Source organism: Protomyctophum parallelum (assembly GCF_964188405.1).
Source record: "Protomyctophum parallelum genome assembly, chromosome: 11".
NCBI classification, from domain to species: Eukaryota; Metazoa; Chordata; class Actinopteri; order Myctophiformes; family Myctophidae; genus Protomyctophum; species Protomyctophum parallelum.
Genome location: NC_139707.1, coordinates 43,767,859 through 43,787,525, shown reverse-complemented (window position 1 = coordinate 43,787,525; position 19,667 = coordinate 43,767,859). Strand labels below are relative to the sequence as shown.

At 41.1% G+C, this 19,667-nt stretch overlaps 2 protein-coding genes across 2 annotated transcripts; one reads left to right on the top strand and one right to left on the bottom strand.

Annotated features, from left to right (window-relative positions):
• The first annotated feature begins 1,901 nt into the window (after nucleotides 1-1,901).
• Nucleotides 1,902-9,934, top strand: lamp1b (lysosomal associated membrane protein 1b). Its single transcript, XM_083776248.1, has 6 exons — nucleotides 1,902-2,282; nucleotides 4,142-4,338; nucleotides 5,720-5,842; nucleotides 6,442-6,508; nucleotides 6,688-6,855; nucleotides 8,281-9,934. The coding sequence occupies exons 1-6, from the start codon at nucleotides 2,216-2,218 to the stop codon at nucleotides 8,418-8,420; spliced, it is 762 nt and encodes a 253-aa protein (XP_083632374.1). The 5' UTR covers nucleotides 1,902-2,215; the 3' UTR covers nucleotides 8,421-9,934.
• A 3,323-nt stretch (nucleotides 9,935-13,257) lies between these two features.
• On the bottom strand, nucleotides 13,258-18,226 carry LOC310867178 (growth hormone-regulated TBC protein 1-A-like). Its single transcript, XM_083777039.1, has 8 exons — nucleotides 18,082-18,226; nucleotides 17,088-17,233; nucleotides 16,651-16,809; nucleotides 15,338-15,462; nucleotides 15,138-15,234; nucleotides 14,797-14,969; nucleotides 14,052-14,237; nucleotides 13,258-13,500 (listed from the first exon to the last, which is right to left on the bottom strand). The coding sequence occupies exons 1-8, from the start codon at nucleotides 18,135-18,137 to the stop codon at nucleotides 13,399-13,401; spliced, it is 1,044 nt and encodes a 347-aa protein (XP_083633165.1). The 5' UTR covers nucleotides 18,138-18,226; the 3' UTR covers nucleotides 13,258-13,398.
• Between the last annotated feature and the right edge of the window lie 1,441 nt (nucleotides 18,227-19,667).

Here is a 19,667-nt window from a genome sequence, read left to right as displayed (position 1 = left end):
AACATTCATAAGGTTTTGTGTCTCATATTTTCCTCCATAAATTGGTGATTGGTGGCTACACTTTGATGCAGTGGTAAAATAAAAGTTAATCTCCAGTTGCAGATGAAAATGTTTTTTTGGCACTGGCATTTAAAAAGGCAACTATAAAAACGTATATTTACTAAAGCACACAATTGAGACAGGAAAGAGGTAAAGGCCAAGGAGATGATCCGATCTAGAACATAGAACTGACAACATAGAAGGCAAGAGAAGGCAAGGCAAGGCAAGGCAAGGCAAGGCAATTTATATAGCACCTTTCATACAGAACAGAGAACCTAGAACAGAAGACACAGGGCTGCAACATAGGGCCCGGCAGAGAACATAGAACACATAGGGCTGCGAATGTAGGACACAGAGAAACTAGAAATGTGTATTCAGGGCTGAGCACATAAGAGAATTAGACCTAACCAAATTATAACTAAAGAAAAAGATAAATACATCACATATTGGAACGAACTCACACAATCACAACACAAACAAGAAACATATTTGACTCTAAACAGACAGTATACTGTGGCAGAGACTACCTAACCACAGTAACTGATAAAAACCTGAGAAAGACTTTGACAATGTACAGACTGAGTGATCATAGTCTGGCAATAGAGAAGGGCAGACAGACAGACCTGGCTGCCCAGAGAGGAGAGGCTGTGCTGTCACTGTGATGACGGAGCTATAGAGTAGACAGAGTTACACTTTTTAACACAATGTAAAAACTACACAAATATTAGAGAGGAGTTCTTCCCAAAATTTGAAACAAATTTCCCAGAATTCCGAAGTATGACAGAAAGGGAAAAATTACCACTCCTTCTGGGGGAACAGAAAGAATGTGCAGTTTTGGCTGCAAAATATGTCAATTCCTGTCAAAAGAAAAGGGACAACCAGTAGTGGCATACAGTATGCCATGTTTTATTTTCTGCACCACCTGCTTTATTTTTATTTTATTTTTCATGTCATTGATATTATGTTATGTTGTTGTTTGTCACCTGTGATTGTGCTTTGGCAACACTTGTAAAATCAAAATGTCATGCCAATAAAGCCTGTTGAATTGAATTGAATTGAATAGTACAGAGAACTATGCTGCCCTGCAAAGCCAAACTATGATTTATTTATTTTTTCTACTGTAAATGGGTTTAAAATGTTTCAACTGGTCACTGGTCAGTCAAATGAGATATCGGCATAAGTGATATTATTTTTTAGCAAGTATTGCTTATTTTATTGCAATTATCAGTGATGAAAAAGACAAAGTAGCCTACCACCTTGGACTGAAGAAGTTTGAGCACAGGTTCAGTGCTCGAGAGACAGCAAGGTACATTTATTTAGAGTACAGTACAGTAGGCCTACAGTACAGACCAGACAGAGAGAGCACAGGTGGTGAAATTGCAAGGAGGGCGCCGAGGTGCAGAGTGCAGACTAGAGTGGTAGCTTGCACAACCGCAACGAGAGGAGAATGTTTTTTCACACTGGCACGTCAAAATACCATGACCTTTGTCATCTGACTGATTGCATCCTGGGATTCCTGGCCTACGTGAAATGAAACTCTTTCTTGAGTCTTTAGCAATCCAATCATCATACACATACAAAAATAAACACGTCTGTTTGGTCATTTAAACATCAGCATGCTTTCTTGTTTTCAACTTTTCCCTAATGAATTAACACAAAATATAGTAGGCCTATCATGCAAAGCATTCATAATTTATTATCTAAAACTAAATAAAAAATATACCAAAGGGACAGTCTTCAAACGCGTGAGTACCAATCGGGTGCCAAATTGACAATGATGAGCTAATGCAAAACCAGAGCAACTAGTTCCTCTGTATTAATCATGTGACTTCATCTGGGCGGTTCTTAATCACATGATTCTGAAGTCATTTCTGATTTTCTGTATCATCAGCGGCGAGCAGGACAACCTCTAACCCATATTATTATTACTTTAAACCACAAGCGAGAGAGCCTAGAAATTACATCGGAATCCCAATATGCATGTGTGATCTTCTAGTTTAGCTGGAACCTCGTTATTTGCCAACGTAGTTTTTATTATTATTTTTTTACCTTGCCTTGGGACTTTCTCGTTGTGACGCTACTAGCATAGCAAGCAAACAAACTAGCATCCAACGTTGACGTCGGGTTTGTTGTTGTTTATTGAGGAACACGGAACCAAACAAACTAATAAACCAACATGAAGCTTCAGCGCAGTCACTGCGACACGCCAAGCTGCCTTCTCGGGCTGTTCATTGTGCTATTAGGTGAGTGTAATTGTTGTCTAATATGTCTACATTCCTCTCCAGCTGTGGTGATGACCAGCGGCCTCTGTATATTTCGGTGCACGACGGTGTCGCGCCCTGAAAACAGCCGATCTACAAGCTCACAGCGCGTCGCGGTGCAACGCGCGTTGAGCTTGCAGATCGGCTGTTGTCGGCGGCACCGTCGCACGATGTCGTTTTTTTTAAAGTATTTTAAGTGATTTTTTCCCCTTCTCTTTAATAACAAAATTGACGTATGTTTTCAACTGAAAAGTCTTGTCGTTTCTGTTGTGCGAGTACATTTATCTTTGTCGTTTGCTAAAAAAAAAGCTTTAGAAAATGCAAGTCTTTTATAAAGGCCAGGGCAAAAAAGTGCGCACGAATACCTTCAAAATTTCAATAGTTTAATTCACTTTCTGAAATTGGACGGGCAACGGTTGCTTGCTTCGACAGATTTACCCTACTACTACTCATTATGCTACTACTACAGTGGAGTAGCAGGAGTACAATCATAATCATTAGGTTGATTTGTGGACTAAACTCAACTGGTTTCGCTACCGCCATCTTCAGGAGAGCTGATGAACATGACCAACTAAAAGAAAATCACACCCGTGTGAACTGAGTGATGCAACTCCTCTCTCTCTCTCTCTCTCTCTCTCTCAACAGTGCAGCTCTGTTTCTGGCACAACAGTGCCACTATTGCCCCTACTGGTACACATAGTCACATAGTCGTCATAGGTTAGGTTACTCAACAAGTCATACGGTAGGCCAGATGCCTAACAGATGATGACACTTGTTTTGCCTGTGGTGTCATTTTAGCACATAGTAGTAGACCCTACAGATCAGATTCAGATCACATATGATATTGGCACCTAAGTATAATATGGCAGGCAAGGCAATAAGGCACAATTCCTGCTCTTTTGTTTACTATTTATTTATTTATTTTTTAAACGAATGCAGGCATTGATGATGTATTAATTGCTCTCTCTCTCTCTCTCTCTCTCTCTCTCTCTCTCTCTCTCTCTCTCTCTCTCTCTCTCTCTCTCTCTCGTACCCATGGTCTTTTTCAGACACGTATCATGCCCAAGTTGAATATTCAATTATTGACCTTTAAATAACCACAGACTTATTAGTCACACTATTGTGTTACTTTGTCCTGGGCCTGAGCTGTACATGCAGTACATGCATACGATCCATACATTACTGCCCAACATGCATGCATACTAGTGTACATGCATCACATACCATATTTGTCAACAGAACAGCACAATATTACTGAGGCGGAGTACAAATTGTAAAGTATACAAGGCAAGATGTATTAACAAAGAAAAGGGTTATACGGTGAAATCCAAAGAATAAAGCTGTTCATCGTATTCTTTGATGTACGCATAATTGCATATGTTAGAGGGCAGCAGACAAGCTTTACTACCCGGGTTTGACTGAGTTCAATATGAGCCGAGTATGTTCATCACAAGGCTCCTCTTACTGTTGTGCAACGCATAGGGCGTCTACGATAGTTTGTGTAATTGTCACTCTTGTCACATTTTGAAGGTTTTGGAATTCCTCTCTCGGTGATCATTGGATACTTGTAACTTGGGGAATGTTCATGTGACCATCTCACAAGTTAAATCATTGTTTAAATCTAGTTTTAACCTCCATCATGACAAGAATTTAACATGACTAAATTTCATAATTTGTCATCTTTGTAGACGGCACCACAAGCACTAAAGTCTGCCACAACACATGACATAGATTTCACTTTACTGTTCAGGGTTTAATGGTACAAATTAGGGTTGTTAATTCACCTGCACTACAGTATATTGCATTAACTCCAATGACCCCATTTGTCCTCCCAACATCAGCTGCCACCTTTCACCAGAGCTTTGCCACTGATGCCCCACCCACTGGTTCTCCGCAAATCACTACCCCTCTCCTCAACAACCCAGGAAGACCAGAAACGGGCAATTACACAGTCAAGACCAGTAATGGAACTGCTTGTCTGATGGCACGCATGGGCTTACAGATCAACATCTCCTTCAGCTCTGCCACCCAGAATAAGGTGTGTGCTCACACACACACACACACACACACACACACACACACACACACACACACACACACATACACACGCATACTTTTTCCTATAAATTGTAGTTGTGCAATTTCTCCTAATTAATGCACTTGACTTGACCAAAACATTGCAGAAATGAATATTATTCAGGATTACTAACATGATTTGGGCTGGCTGGGTACTCCTGTGCCTCTAAAAATGAACACAACAGCCAAGCTGATGTCTGGCTATTGTTACTGATTCATCTTTGCACAGCATTCTGGGTAACTAGTATTATACCATTGTGTCTTATTAAAAAGATATTCAGAACAATCAAACTGTAACACCTACACAAATCTGCAAACTAATGATTCTCAACCTCGGGAAGAAAAAAAAACTCTTTGCATTCTTTGACTCTTCAGGGACCGAAGTTTAATAACTAAAGTCTTTATTTACAGTATTTGTACTCCCTCAGTAGTCGAGATAGATTGAAGTGCAAGGACTTGATGGAGCTCTGTAAATGGGACAGACAGTAGGCTGACAGGAAATTGGGAGAGAGATGGGGTGGGTGACATGCAGTAAAGGCCGTCGGGATCGGGAGTCGAACCCGCGGCACACTGCCAGACTTTGCCCTTCATCTTTTATCCTTTTTAGTATATTAATATTAGTTTGCCTCTTCTACAAAAAGAAAACGTACAAGTTAGTTACAAGGCTGCATTCTGTCATGCATGCCAAGCTGTCATTCTCTTGTAGTATTTCTCCCAACGGAGTAACTAATCCTCGCATCTCTGGAAGTCAAGACGGGCAGTGTCTGTAGGCCAATCAGAGGCAGGTGGGGCGTTACCATGTCTATGCTCGGACGCAAACTAGACATACCCCTTAAAATCCATAATTATGTTCTATCCACTGCAGATTTTGGGTAAACTGTTAGCACCTTTTTTGTCCTTAATTCACTGGTTGGTTGCAGGTGAGGTAGTCTCACCAGGAATGAGTTTCCGTCTTTCCATTGTCAGGGCACTGATAATGGTTGCATGACCAAAACTTTTGTCCAGCACAAAAAAGAAAACACTCTTTGAGCATGTGCAAAGATTTCCAAGGAATCCCCCTAAAACCTTTTGTGCTTCCTCCACCAATACTGTCCGGCAGAGTAAAGTGCTTGGAGCCACAACATCAATGTGCTTCTGTGGGGGTGACATGCAGTAAAGGCCGTCTGGATTGGGAGTCGAACCTGCAGCACACTGCCAGACTCAGACTGTATTACCAGCCAAGGTGCCTGGACCGCTGAGCCACGGCCCAGGCCTTCTGTGTCGAGGGTAACAAGTCCACCTGCTTAAACGCATGGAAACACTGGTGATAATATTGTATGTCCTGCTCTCTTTTGTACTTGCAGACCGTGTTGGATTTGGTGAATCTTCAGCCAAATATAACGAAGAGCACTGGTTCATGTGAGGCAGACAGTGCCTCTCTGGTTTTAACAGCAGACCAAACCAAACTCACATTTGTGTTCTTACTGGTGAGCTCCTTTGTCTTTTTGTCTTACAATTAATTACTCTTGTGACTAAATGAACGGGAAGAAACAAGTTCTGTGTGGTAGCGTTCATCCTCCGTCGTCCTGAGTGTGTTAGAATTGTCTTTTTTTTCTTCTTTGGCTTAGGATCTTAACTGAGATAAATGTCCCATAATTATTTAAGCGGCACTTGAATTCTCTAATGCACACTACTAGCAGCGACAATTCTGTAGGAGAGGAGATATCTTTGCCAGATAGTTTTTAATTAAACGTGTTTTAAACTTCAGAATTGTATGCAAAGCAGTAGATTTAAGCAGACCTATCTTCATTATTAATGCAGTCAAACTATGCCGATAAACATACACATCGTGTGTGTGTGTGTGTGTGTGTGTGTGTGTGTGTGTGTGTGTGTGTGTGTGTGTGTGTGTGTGTGTGTGTCACATTCATGTCAGAATGTCTGCTATCGGCACCTAGGATAATAAAAAAAGTGCTGTCAAGGAAAATTTCACTTACTCTTAAGCACCACTAAATGGCAGCTTCAGACCATGCAAGTAACTATTGCTTGTTTGAATGTCATGTGACTGTCATTGATTCTTTACCCTCAGAATGCTACAACCAGCAAGTACCACTTAAGTGGAGTGTCAGTGTCAGCAGACTGGCCAGACATGAGTGGTGAGTAAACATGGCATGAATAATACACATGCATACATTTTGTAACCCTCTTCGAACCCTAATCTGCCAAATGGATATCTTGTGTAGTGGGCATCCATTGTGTCCCAAACAATTTGTTCTGTCTTGTGCATTTTCCTGGCCCCCTTTTTCACTTTCTTTTTGTTTCTCCTTTTCTACAGCACCCTTCAAAGCCACTAACGGTAGTCTGGACTACCTGCAGGGAACCCTGGGCCGTTCATACATGTGCCATCAGGAGCAGACCTTGGATGTGGTCCAGAGCTTCTCCATCAACACCTTCCAGCTGCAAGTGCAGCCCTTTGGCATCAATGGAGACCAGTTTGGTGCAGGTATATATGCTTTCAAGATTTTTGACCGTGCGTTCAATATTATAATTGAATCATCGTTTTCAAAAGGTCCAATTATAGCCACGTTACACACTTGCTTTTAGTTCCATATGTGTTTTGCCTTATTGCAAGGTTAATTATTTATAACCTTTATTTCACCAGTAAAAATACATTGAGATTTTAAGTATAGGCAGGATATTTCACAAATTTCACAAAATCTGGCCAAGAAGTCAAAACATGATGAAAAAGAAAATCACACCCGTGTGAACTGAGTGGTGCAACTCCGTGTGGCCGTCCCCAGGGGGTCCCCGGAACATCCAGACTCTCATGAACGTGCCCAGGGTGCTGGCCCAGTTCCGGCAAGCCGCCCTGCATCCGAAACAGTCGAGAAATGACAGACTTACTGTGTTAGCAGACTTCTCTCTCGCTCTCTCGCTCTTGCGCATGCATGCACGCTCCTCCACATGTAATTGGCAGGCAATAGTGCAACACTACCTCTCTCTGTTTCTAGCACAACAGTGCCACTTTTGCCCCTATTGGTACCCTAAACATAATGGGGAGGGACGGACATTGCTGTTCCTTGGAGTGGTTGCACCACTCAATAAAAAAAGGGGGTAATAAATCACACCTGTGTGAAGTGAGGGGCGCTCTAATCATCGTACATCATCAAGAATGGTGGTCCCTTATTGGCCAAGGGTTCCCATACATATGCCGATTTGCTCAGACACAATGACATAAATTCTCCATTCATTGTCAATGGCATTTAATGTTTGTGTTCAGACAACACAAACATTAAACTATAGCTGTTTAAAGGAGGTCAAAACGGTTTGGCAATGTCATCTTCCACACACTACAGTTCTTGCCCTGTATTAAGTTGTACTTACACAGGTCTGTGTTGGGGAATCTGGCTTAATGTAAAAGTAGCAACTAGGGCTGTCAAAACCGGCCAAAGATGACATGCTTTTTATACACATTTAGTTAAAAATTGTATATGTGGCGAATGGCTCAATCTATTTTTATAAAATCTTGTAAATCGTAAACCTTAATTTAAAGACTACACAGCCTTCACAGAAAGTCTCTTATCTTACCATGGATGGAACTAGCTCTCGTGTGAAATCAAATAAATGACACTGATACTGAATCCTATAGCCTAATTCGAAATTAATCTGTGGCTAATAAGACATATATACACCATAATACATTATACTTTCCATCTATAACTAAAATTTGAAATAAAAAAACACCTTAAATATTTTAACGTTTGATATGACTAGGTTAAAATCTAAACTATTCATTGAAAGTTGGTTATAGGAAAGGGATCTTTGCTTTACAACCATGATCAACCAAAAGGGGGGGGGGGGGGCTTAAAGATGGCTCCCATCATAGTCAACTTATTTGTACTCCTCTGTCTCCTTTCACTCTCACAAGCTGAGGAATGTCAGCTGGATGAAGACGACATGTTGATCCCCATCATAGTCGGTGCAGCGTTGGCCGGCCTTGTCCTCATTGTCCTCGTGGCCTACCTCATCGGCAGGAAGAGGAGTCACGCTGGCTACCAGACCATTTGAGGTCACTCTCCGTCATGTGGCCAGATGCCAGAGAGAGCGCTATCCCACCCCATGCAATTAACCACTATTTTAAAAGACTGACACTACCCCACCCCCCTGCCCATCTTCATCCCACTACCTTGCCCCCCCTTTCTTCTGTGTCTATGAAACCACCTGTATGTCTATAGTATGAAACCTTGCTGCTCCCACTCCATTTGCCTGTATCCTAAACACTAGAAAAATGTCATTACTACCTTTATGGGGGTTTTCTTGATGGTGATATGCGCCTTCTTGACTGACTTGCTCTTTGTACAAAATGGGACGTTTGGTGAGAGATCGTAATTGGACCAACCAAAAGCTGTTTACTTACACCTTGTAAGGAAGGGGTTCAGTGTTGGCTGGCTCTATAGTACCCATAGAACCGTAGGTCAGATATTCCACAAACTACAATCTTCGCTTGCTTCTTGGTGTGTAGTTTAGCTTGAAGCATAGATATTATTTATTGATTTCTGACAATGGAATTTTGAGGGATTTTCTTTCTGTGCAGGCATTGGAATAATTGTTCTTTATTGTTTATCAGATTTTGTTTTTTGTGGCCATTTTAGTGGTCTTGTCTTAAAGGAGCTGTTGTTACTTCAGTGTAAAGGGAATATATGGTTCTATTCTATCCCCTTCTGTGAAGACGAGAAACCTTCCAGTGTTTTATATTGTAAGTCAACACACAGCCCAAGAGTGCATACAGTAGAGATCTGCAAAGAGTCCACTGGGACTATCGGCCTCAAACAAGCAAGTGTAAGGAGTTGTGCTCTTTAATGGTTGGACCTTGGATACAAAGTCCAGCTTGGTGTGATTTAGTTGAGGTGTCCTTGTTGACCAGGTTAAGTGAACTAATAACGGGGTGTTACTGTATGTGCTGCACTGAGACTGCTGCCCACCCATATATTTGCTGGTACTACACGCGCACAAAGGTCGTTAATTGAGACTAAAACCTCATAACTGTTTACTGAGGGGGTTGAACTTTTCTCAGGATGTCTCTGTAATGGAGGATTAACTGTAATGTCGAGATGATGTTCTGGTGACTCAACATGAGCAATCTGGGAACCCTTTTTCTTTTCTTTTCTTTCCTGTATCGGTCTTGAGAGATTACAACATTGTCCTTCTCGATAGCGAATTAGCTTAAAACGCAACTTGGATTTTTGTTACATAAGGGAAAGTGACTGGACTGAAGTCTAGAGAGAAATCCCAATTTAACTAAAGATGGCAAAAATACCCATGCCAAATTTTCATGTGCCTTTCCAGCTGTGAATTCGATGGGTTTGCCAATACCAGAGGTACTCGCTCATAGACGGTGCATGCTGTCAAGTTTGGGACATACCTAAGCCAACCTGTACTGTTGTTTTGAAGATGTACATTATATGAAGTCAAAAGTATGTTAACATTTTCTCCATCTAGAAATGTTAATCCATGTAGCGGTTTAATAAGGTTTTAATTGAATGTTTGCATTGTTTTCTAAAAGGCCAATAAAAGTGGAAGAACAAGTATTTTTTTAACTTTGGTTTGTCTAGTATAGACGAACGGTGCATTCAAATAGTTCACTCACTATGGAGCATTCATACCCCTAAACTAAATTCCAATACCGCAACTTAAACACTCGCTCACTCTCCTCACGTCCTCCACTCGCTCCTCGGCTCCGCCCCCAGCGAGGAGGAGGAGAGGATTCTATGCGAGGACAGAGTGGTGGTCGAATGTTCCTCTAGAATCGGAATGTACTACGCTGTCATTTCAAAGCGACGGCACATTCCGCGATCACTAATGACGTGTATCAATTCAATTCAAAGGGCTTTATTGGCATGGGAAAACATACGTTAACATTGCCAAAGCAAAAGTGGTGGAGTGTCACACAGCTGGATCACTGGAACTCCGAACAGAGCCGTACAGTCTACAGAATAGACAATTCATCATTTTGTACATGTAACCGAGGGTCCGAGGCCAATGTGTATGTATTGGTAACATGATGTGCAATGCAAGGCTATTTATTCCTGAAATAGTGAATAAGTGCCAGGATGCGCACACGTATAAATCACCCCTCCTCCGACAGTCAGTCCTCCTCCGCGGTCTTTGCAAATAACAGACACTATAACAGGAATTAGGTATAGTCTCTCTGACTTACATATTCAGTTCAGTCCACATATAAATAAATACATTTTTGTCAATTTGTCACCGTCATTCATAGCAGTCTGTGCATTCAGGCATGCACAGAGATAAATTAACTATAGCTTTTGAGGTGCGCACAATATAGCCGGCCTAATTTATATAGCTTACTTTTATTATGCTTATATCACACAATGCAATAAAGCCAGTGACTTGTTGTGGTCCTTTCACTTTCACATAAGTAGGCTAGATAGGCTACTTTATCATTCTGAAGCTCTATTCATTCAGCGAAAATGTGTCTCTTCAACAAACAGTTGAACAGTGCGTGCATGTGTGACTTCAGCCAGTCAGCCGGCTGGCAGCTAGTGGATGGGGTGGGGAGGTGCATAGTATCGGGTTTCAAGCAGTGTTTTTGTGCCACATGTGGAGGAGGCGGACTTATGTCACTGGAGAAGGAAAAAAAACATGTACACGTGATGCGGAAATCCCCTACGAGGAGACAAAATACCCCACCGAGCCTGCACCTGATGTACACTCGCTCTATGCGGTCTCGGAGAGCCCACTCGACTCCACTCTCCTCGATGGAGCACTTTAACAAATGGAACGTTAACCATTTCCGGGTCACGCTGGAATGACCCAGAGTGAGTGAGTGGCCGAGATTTTGGGTATTGGAATTTAGCTCTAGTCTCTGGTGATGGACAGAAACTTTACCCCCTACAACACTACCTGGACTCTGGTGAAGGGCAGAAACTGTACCACCTGGAATCTCCAAATCTTTTTCATCACTTTAACCCATTCTGGACGGAAACCCCTTTTGGTGTTTTAAGCATTATGTGTACTTAACTATTGAAAAATAGCAGATCTACAAGCTCATAGTGTGGCACAGAGTGCAGTGCAACGAGCTTGTAGATGTGCTATATTTGAAAAATTGTGAAAATGTGGCACAAACCTTTTTTTAATATATATTATTTCAAAGTGGACATTTGTAACTCAAATCTTTGCTTCTGGAAGGTCCCTGGAACAACATGTCGGCAGATGGGGGTCGGCAGCCAATTATATATATTTGGGTGTCCTTGACCTGAAAATGTTTGAGCACCACTGACATAGAAACATGGGTTTTTCCAGAAAACTGTCAGGATTTAGAAGGCATTTGTAGAATTGGCCTCAGGTCTGGGCAGAGAGGCCCTTAAAACATGCTCAAATTAAATTTGTAGGACATGGAAACGGTTAACATGAACAATGAATGTATTGAGGCAACATTGGTGATGCAAAGTAAGCCAAATGAAAGATACTAATTTGATCTTAGCACAGCAGCAACCGATATTGTTTAATATCACCGCTCAATAACGTTGAGCGGTGGTGAGTAAAAACAGAGAAGGGCTGGAGCGGTGGCGGTGGTTTGCTCTTCACCGTGGCGCGTGACGTCATGTTGTAGTTCGGTGGTCACCTAACCACCGAAAATCCAGACTATGTATGAGCCTTTAGACCCATAAGAGTGCATTTGGTTCCAAACTATCATTTAGCTGGGGACCTCCTGGAACTCTCTAAAGGACCCCTGGGGGTCCCGGACCCCACTTTAGGAACCACTGTTTTACACCAGTGCTGCTGTGAGAGCAGCTCTCTGGTTAGTTTTCAATTATTTGAGATGAGAAGCCGTAAATGCTGTGCTCGTGTTTGACCAGAAGATGGCGCTAATTATCTATTACTGTTAAATATACCATTCATAATGGGTAGGCCTATAGTTTTGGTACCTAATGAAACCTTTGTAGCATTCTTTTTTACCTTTTAGTCAAATGTAAAAGGCTTTTTATACATTGCCATAATATATATATATTGCTACTTTTACTTAAAAGAAAACGCCAACAACTGACTGATATATGTACTTAATCTTCCAGTACTACTGTTAAGTTGTTGTACCTCAATTTATTTACAACGTTATAAACATCTATTTTACACCTCTCCTCAGAGCCACGGATCCTCGGGTGGGTAGAAGTACCTGCATCTTCACTATTGTTACATAAAAAGCATTTTAATCACACCGGTGCACATTTTTGTCATGATAGTTATAAAGTAGAGTACAGGTAATCAAATACCAAAAGGCACAAAATCTCATCACTTAGTCTGAAATGTATTGAGGCAACATTGGTGATGCAAAGTAAGCCAAATGGAGAAATAAAATTGATCCTAGCACAGCAGCAACCGATATTGTTTAATTAACATCACCACAGCATTGTTGGTGCAACTAAGAATCAAGTGAGTATTTGCATGCAGTTGAAGTCTACTGCTATCACCAACATATGAAGAATCATTCAACATAACCTCACCCAAAATAAAATAATTCAGAGGGACACTTGAAGCAAAACTATTATTACCAGTTAAGAGCCACAGATCACTTTCTTACGTATATCCCTGAGGTCTAAGACACTTCTTATTAGCCTATGCTTTAACGAAACACGTCTTGTCACTTCGTACACCATAGGAAACCAGTCACGCTGTAAGTAAAGCTGTGTCAGGTGAAAACGGCAAATGAACTAGTCCATATAATCCCATTGGAGACAGGATTGTCTTTCTCACAGTTCATGCACATAATTACCAATTTACTCTTACATTTTGTGTATTGAATGGACTATTCACAGGAGATTGAGACATGCCTTTAGGGGAAAAGAGCCTCAAAATCCAAAACCTACAGTAGAAATTCTGCTGCACTCGATCACAGCATAAACACACAATCTCAGTGTCCTGAAGGTTAGAAGGTCTTCCTTTTAGTTATAGGAGAGTTCACTGTCCTTGGGTGTCAAATATTACCTGTGCAGTGAGGTCGGAAAACAACCCCATCAAATCCAGGATCTCATGTTTTTATAGTGTTCTCCGCCATTAGACGTTGTCTACATGTCTCTCTCAACTTTGTGATCGTTGCCATCGACAGACTTCCTGGTTTGTCAAAGATTTTCTGAAAACATGAAAATTAGGATAAAGTCACAATGCCAAAAAACAAGACTGCTATACACCAGAGCAGACGGTGTGCAAATGTTGATTTTAGTTTTAGTCGTAGTCTCTTGAATGGTTTTAATTTAGTTTTAGTCACATTTTAGTCACCTGGAATGTGTTAGTGTTAGTCTAGTTTTAGTCGACTAAATCTACAGTTGATTTAGTCGAACAAAATGTATTTTGGCAGGCCTTGATGCTGTCAAAATGACCGTTTTCTTCACTTGCTGAAAATAGCCGATCTTGTAGATCGTCTATTTTCAGCATGCAACTAATTGTAAAATGACTCATCCTGGATCTCTTGTCCACTGGTCCCTTCCTAACATTTTAGTCTAGTCTAACTTTTAGTTTTTATTTGTTGACGAAATCGTCAATATATTTAGTCTTAGTTTTAGTCATCATAGCTTAGTTTTCATTTAATTTCCATTTAGTTTTCCTCAGTGGAAAAAGGTAGTCGGAGGACATTTTTCGTCTTAAGTTTTAGTCGACGAAATCAACACTGCGGCGTTATCTCACCTGCATAAAGGTGTGGCAGTCCATTGTGAATGCTCCGCGGGTGATCTGTTTGAAGCACTCGCACACGTCGGGCAGAGAGCGAGCCCTCAGGATTTCAGGTTGGTGGTGACGGATTAGAGTGAGAGCGACACGGAACAGGACCTTAGAACCCTCGTAGAAAAGGCAATCCCAGATCCGCAGGACTGTCTGGTAGTAGAGAACAGGGATGGCTGACATTTATTATGTATGAAATCTGCAATGAACGTACGCAGCTTGCTTTATTGCCATGTTCGGTAGAAATCAGATGAACTGAACATAGTCTCACCTACAGTATGGCCATTGTAATGACATTGTTCTTAACCAGTAAGTTGTACAATTGCTTCTACAAATATATTTAATATTAAGTAATTTTAAATTCTTTAGAATTGTTTTGGGCGGCCCAGGCCGTAGCGTAACGGTCTGGGCACCGGACTGGTGATCCAGTCGCGGTGTGCCGCGGGTTCGACTCCCGGACCCGACACGGCCTTTACCGCATGTCATCCCCCCATCTCTCTCCCGTTTCCTGTCAGCCTACTTTCTATCCCTTAAAAAATCAATAAAGGCGTAAGCCGCAAAAAAATATCTTAAAAAAAAAAAAAAAAGAATTGTTTTGGGCAAATATTATATCAACCACTTTTGTCAAGCTCTCTATGGCAATCCTGGCCAGAATAGTTATTTCTCACCATGTGCGTTACATGTCCCTACCAAGAAATCCTATACCACTTACCTCTATAGGGAGTATATCTATGTAAAGACAGATGAACCAGCGTGCAACCACCAGGGTCCATATGCCGGGATACTGGTCCATGAGCTGGCCTACTGCTGGAGATTTGACCTTTACCAGCTCACCAAGGACCTCCTGATCAACCCTCAGTCCCAGCATGGCAGGGCTGTAGAAGTCTACAACATATAATACCACAATATTAACTGTGTGTGTGTGTGTGTGTGTGTGTGTGTGTGTGTGTGTGTGTGTGTGTGCGCGTGTGCGAGAGAGAGAGAGAGAGTGTGAGAGAATAAACATCCCTTGCTGCCAAATAGCTGCAAGGGATGTCACATAGCTACCATTACCTGGGAGTATTCTGCCTAACAAGGCATCCATCAGCCAGAATGACTTCTCTTCATCCTTGGTAATGATAATAAGGTAACCTGCAATGAAGTTCATGCCCTGGAATATCGGACAGTGTATTAGACGCGAGTCATGTGACCCCTGAGTGTCGGATGGACAAGCATTTTTAATGTTGTATAGTAAACAGTGTCTTCCTCCTTACCTGACAGTACCCCACTGCCTTGTTGTGGTGTCCGTAGGCCAGCAGCACATTATACAGGGCTGTCTGTAGGCCCGGCTCGGTGCTGTTACGGAACAGGACATTGTCAGGAAAGGTCCTATGCATGTCTGCAGACAAACAGAAGAGATGTTTGAACCAATCATTATTTCTCATGATTTATGCATGGCCTGGTCTATAGAGCGTCGCAGTCCCGCCCACTTTCATGACGAAGCCAGGCCCAGGAAATGAATCTCAATGTATTTTTCCCATAGACATTTCAAAACGTATTTATTTAAAGACCTTTTAAGCGTCGTACGAAGCCAACTCTTGTCGTGACAAATCATGACAACACACACACAATATAATGTGACCAAACAAATAATTACAAAGAAGAAAAACAACAAAAAGGTGTTAAAACCTGCCGTTTTTTCTACTTTCTAATTCTGTGTTTGGCCCGAAAAATTGTGTTTGTTGTCATGATTTGTCACGACAAGAGTTGGCTTTGTCCGCGGCGTAAACGTCTTTAAATAAATACTTTCTGAAAAGTCTATGAGGAAAATGAACGGGGATTTCTTTTCCGGGTCTCTCGTTATCAATTTGCTGTGTATAAGAGGACAAAGACAAATATAAATTTTCTTTTTTGGGGGGGTGGGGGGGGGTTTGCCTTTTATTGATAGATTAACAGTAGTTTGAAAGGAAAGGGGGAGAGAGATGGGGGGGGGGACACACGCACCAAAGGTCGTCGGGATCGGGACTCGAACCCGCAACACGCTGTCAAGCTGGATTATTCTAGGTGCCTGGACCGCTCGGCCGGCCCAGGCCATTTAAAATAATGTTTCGATCAGACTACAGGCCAATAAGAATTTCATTAAGATAAGAGACCACAAATTAAAGTTTGAGGACAGCCTAGTGTGCTACTAGAGGCATAGATACAGTTACAGTTTCCTTTGGCAAACGCTATTGACTTACAGTACAAAGTGCAACATGAATCCTTGTCAACCATCAACAGGTTAAATGGTAAATGGTAAGTGTGCCAAGAAAACAAGATGGTGCTACAAAGTAAGTAGAATAGCAGTTAGACATCAACACCCTAGCATGTGTCTAAATAACAAACTTGGCACCTTGAGTAAGCAAATGGTTAGCCCTGGTCCAGGGCTAGCAAATGGTATACATCTATCAAAAATAAAATAACATACGTCTGGATGTCAAGTCTAGCTTCCATCTAATAATTGGTTTATTTGCTTATTATTAGGTTATTAGGGTTCTAATAAGTGATGGTGAAGTGGCTTGAGAACACTATAGTGCAAAGAGCTGACCCGTATGAATTGTCTCCTTCAGCTTGGCATCGTGCTCCATGGCGAGCAGAGAGTGGTAGTAACCTGGGTTCTCGTCAAGTCGTTCCTGGGCGCCGCTGGCTGCCATCCAGATTCTAGTACGATGCTCAGCGGGCACACCTTTACGCACATACCTTTTAACTACCACAAGAGCAAGTATAAGCAGTAGCACATTACTGCAGATGATCAAAGGTCATATAAGACATTTTGGACATAAAACCAGTTGACTGGAGACAGCATGACTTGATTTGATTTTACAGCAGTTTCATAAAGTTAGGGTTACAGTCAGTATGAATCTGTTATAATTAGATGGGTAATAGGGATATGGAATTAAAGTAATTCAATCCAATGTTCCCAAACGTTTCCAGAAATTGTTTGTGTGTGTGTGTGTGTGAGAGAGAGAGAGAATGTTGGTCAACCTGTCAGGTTCTTCTCCACATGTGTTTTCCCTTGAAGGAGTTTGGACCATCTCTCGGATCTTCTGTTGACGACAGCCACGTACTCATCCATCATTTCCTTGTAGGATTCAAAATCTTGAGTTCTCTCAAACCCATATGGGTCAATCCTGTAGTGGCAAATTGAATTAGCATTTTGTTTAGCCATCGAATTGTTTTCTTATGCACAATGTATGAATGCAGAAATAGCTACTGGTTCTCCATTCTTGAACATCTTCTTGATTCTAGAACATTAAAAGTAACCAGGAGTAAAATGTACAAGTGTCAGTTGCCCAGTCCCCAGACAATTCAGAAATGTACATTTACATGTTCTTTTAAAGTAATTTCAGTATGACAGTAGACACCATACACAATTGAGAGCTGAGGACTAGGCTACTGTTGTTACAAGTACAATGTAACTCCCATCTTTTTCCTTGATGATTGACACTACAAACAGCCTCACCTGGATAGAGTTTCTGTTGCTGGGAGATCAGATTTCACAGCTGAATCACACAGTATTGCATTTCTTTTCCAAAGAGGAACCGGGCATAACTTACAACTCATACAAACGTATTTGTGTTGTGTGTAGTGGTACAGGTATTTCACATAGTAAAATATAAAAGGGGTATGATGATGGGTATTTGAGTTTTTGAGGCGAGCTTTCCAGTATTCGAAAAAGGTATTGATTTCAAATCTGTCGACTGGTGGTTTAGGCTGGATATAGGATCCCATTATTCCACCTGCCCTGTGCAATTATAGGACCTTGCACACTACACTAATCACCACAAAAATAAATAAATAAACCACCTTCCAAGATCAGAACAGATCAACAATATCCTACAACGGATATAGTTGTTGTAGTGTAACGATCATAATAATCTTGGTTGATGAAAAAAAGAAGACAGCAATTATGTCTGTGTGATCATGTGGAAAGTAGATCCTTGAAAAATCAATTAAAGCAGAAAGATCTGTACACTACCTGTCATTGCTGCATAGAGGTTGACCAGGATGTCCTTCCTTATCCATATTGCACATGACATGAGTTGGTGACTAAATGGTAATGCACTAGAAACAGCGTGCACCAAGTTGTCAAAATGCTGTCAAAATAAATAATAAAAGGAAACGTAGCGGTCTAAATTTCAACCAACTCCTCATCTTACCATAGTAACTATACTATGGTACGTGGAGGCGGGGCTTGTTTAAGAAACGCCCAGGTAGGCTACTGTACTAGTCTGCAGGTGTGCACTGTGCAGTCAATTTGCATGCACAAAGCGTCAAGGGTAGGCATTTGAGTGCTAGTATTTGCACTGAAGCAAATTCCTATCAACCGTGTTGACATGGCAAGCATTGGGGGAAATTAAATTATTGCTTATAGCTGTCATTGAGCAGCTCAGCACAAGCACATAGGACTAATAAGTAATGTTCTGGTCCCATTGTTAACTCAAAACATAGGCTATATTGTCTCCAGTGTTGGTAAGCAAAACATTTACAGTATATAAATATGGGACACCTGCTCATGACTTTGTGCTAGTGCCAAGCAATTTAGAGCATTATACTGTAGCATCTAAGTTGCTACCTTTGTGCCATCCACTCTCATAGCTCATGTCTATCAGTGTTGTAATAGACCAAGATTCCCTCATAGGATCAAATCAAAAGGTCAATCAATCTATCTATTAATCTTTCACAAAATGAAGATTATAAAATATATATGGATATATGGCCTTACATGTTCAATAGGATAGGATATTACAATGACAAAATTCAAGAAGTCTGATTTTAAATCCCCCAGTGGTGCCGATCACAATCAAGAAAGAATATCAAAGGTTTGATGGTAATGTATTTGTGAGTATGATATAAAATGTACCTGTTGAGCATGTCAGACCTGTGTACAGTTCAAAACAAAGACAAACATTAACAAATGCAAATACTCATCTGTTCAACATGGAAATATTGTGGCGTAATTAGTCGTGTCATAAAAAAAATACTATAATTGTTATTTAAACAAATGCATGCTTTATTCAAGCGTCTTAATATTAATAAGTTACTTACTTACACAACGGGTCAATATGGTTTCATTTATACTACCTGCGGTAATACTTAAAAAATGTGGTTTCTGTAGCATATACAGATTAACCAAAGAATTAAGCAGAACAACTGGGTGGGGTATATTATGCCAAGCCCCCCCCCCCCCCCCCCCCCGCAATAACAAAACAATTCCCACAGAGATGTTATTCTAGTCGGGGTATCATGAGTAATTGTTCAGAGTGAACGAAAAATAGAATATTCTTTAACCTCCAGTTAATGAGGTGGGCATTACGTGTATTGGTTTAATTCACCCACTCCAACTCATCTGGTTTTCAATGTAATGGTTCTATTGAATAACAAAGAAAGGTATAAGGTCCTTCACCAGAGCCTACATTCTTGAAACATCACATCCATGGTGTAAACCTTTAGGTTTTGGAGCATGTGATCCAGTGTGCGGACATTTATGCTTTGTCATAACCTCGGCCCTGGTTTTTAGTTAGTGGATGTGCGTGCTTTATTGTTCTTCTCTATAGTTCCATT

Coding starts and splice junctions, on each gene's coding strand:
- lamp1b (XM_083776248.1), top strand. CDS start 2,216: ATGAAGCTTCAGCGCAGTCACTGCGACACGCCAAGCTGCCTTCTCGGG. Junction 4,339..5,719: donor GCTCTGCCACCCAGAATAAG/GTGTGTGCTCAC, acceptor TTGTACTTGCAG/ACCGTGTTGGATTTGGTGAA. Junction 5,843..6,441: donor TCACATTTGTGTTCTTACTG/GTGAGCTCCTTT, acceptor CTTTACCCTCAG/AATGCTACAACCAGCAAGTA.
- LOC310867178 (XM_083777039.1), bottom strand. CDS start 18,137: ATGTGCAATATGGATAAGGAAGGACATCCTGGTCAACCTCTATGCAGC. Junction 15,235..15,337: donor AGGCAGTGGGGTACTGTCAG/GTAAGGAGGAAG, acceptor CCGATATTCCAG/GGCATGAACTTCATTGCAGG. Junction 14,238..14,796: donor TAGATATACTCCCTATAGAG/GTAAGTGGTATA, acceptor CTCTACTACCAG/ACAGTCCTGCGGATCTGGGA.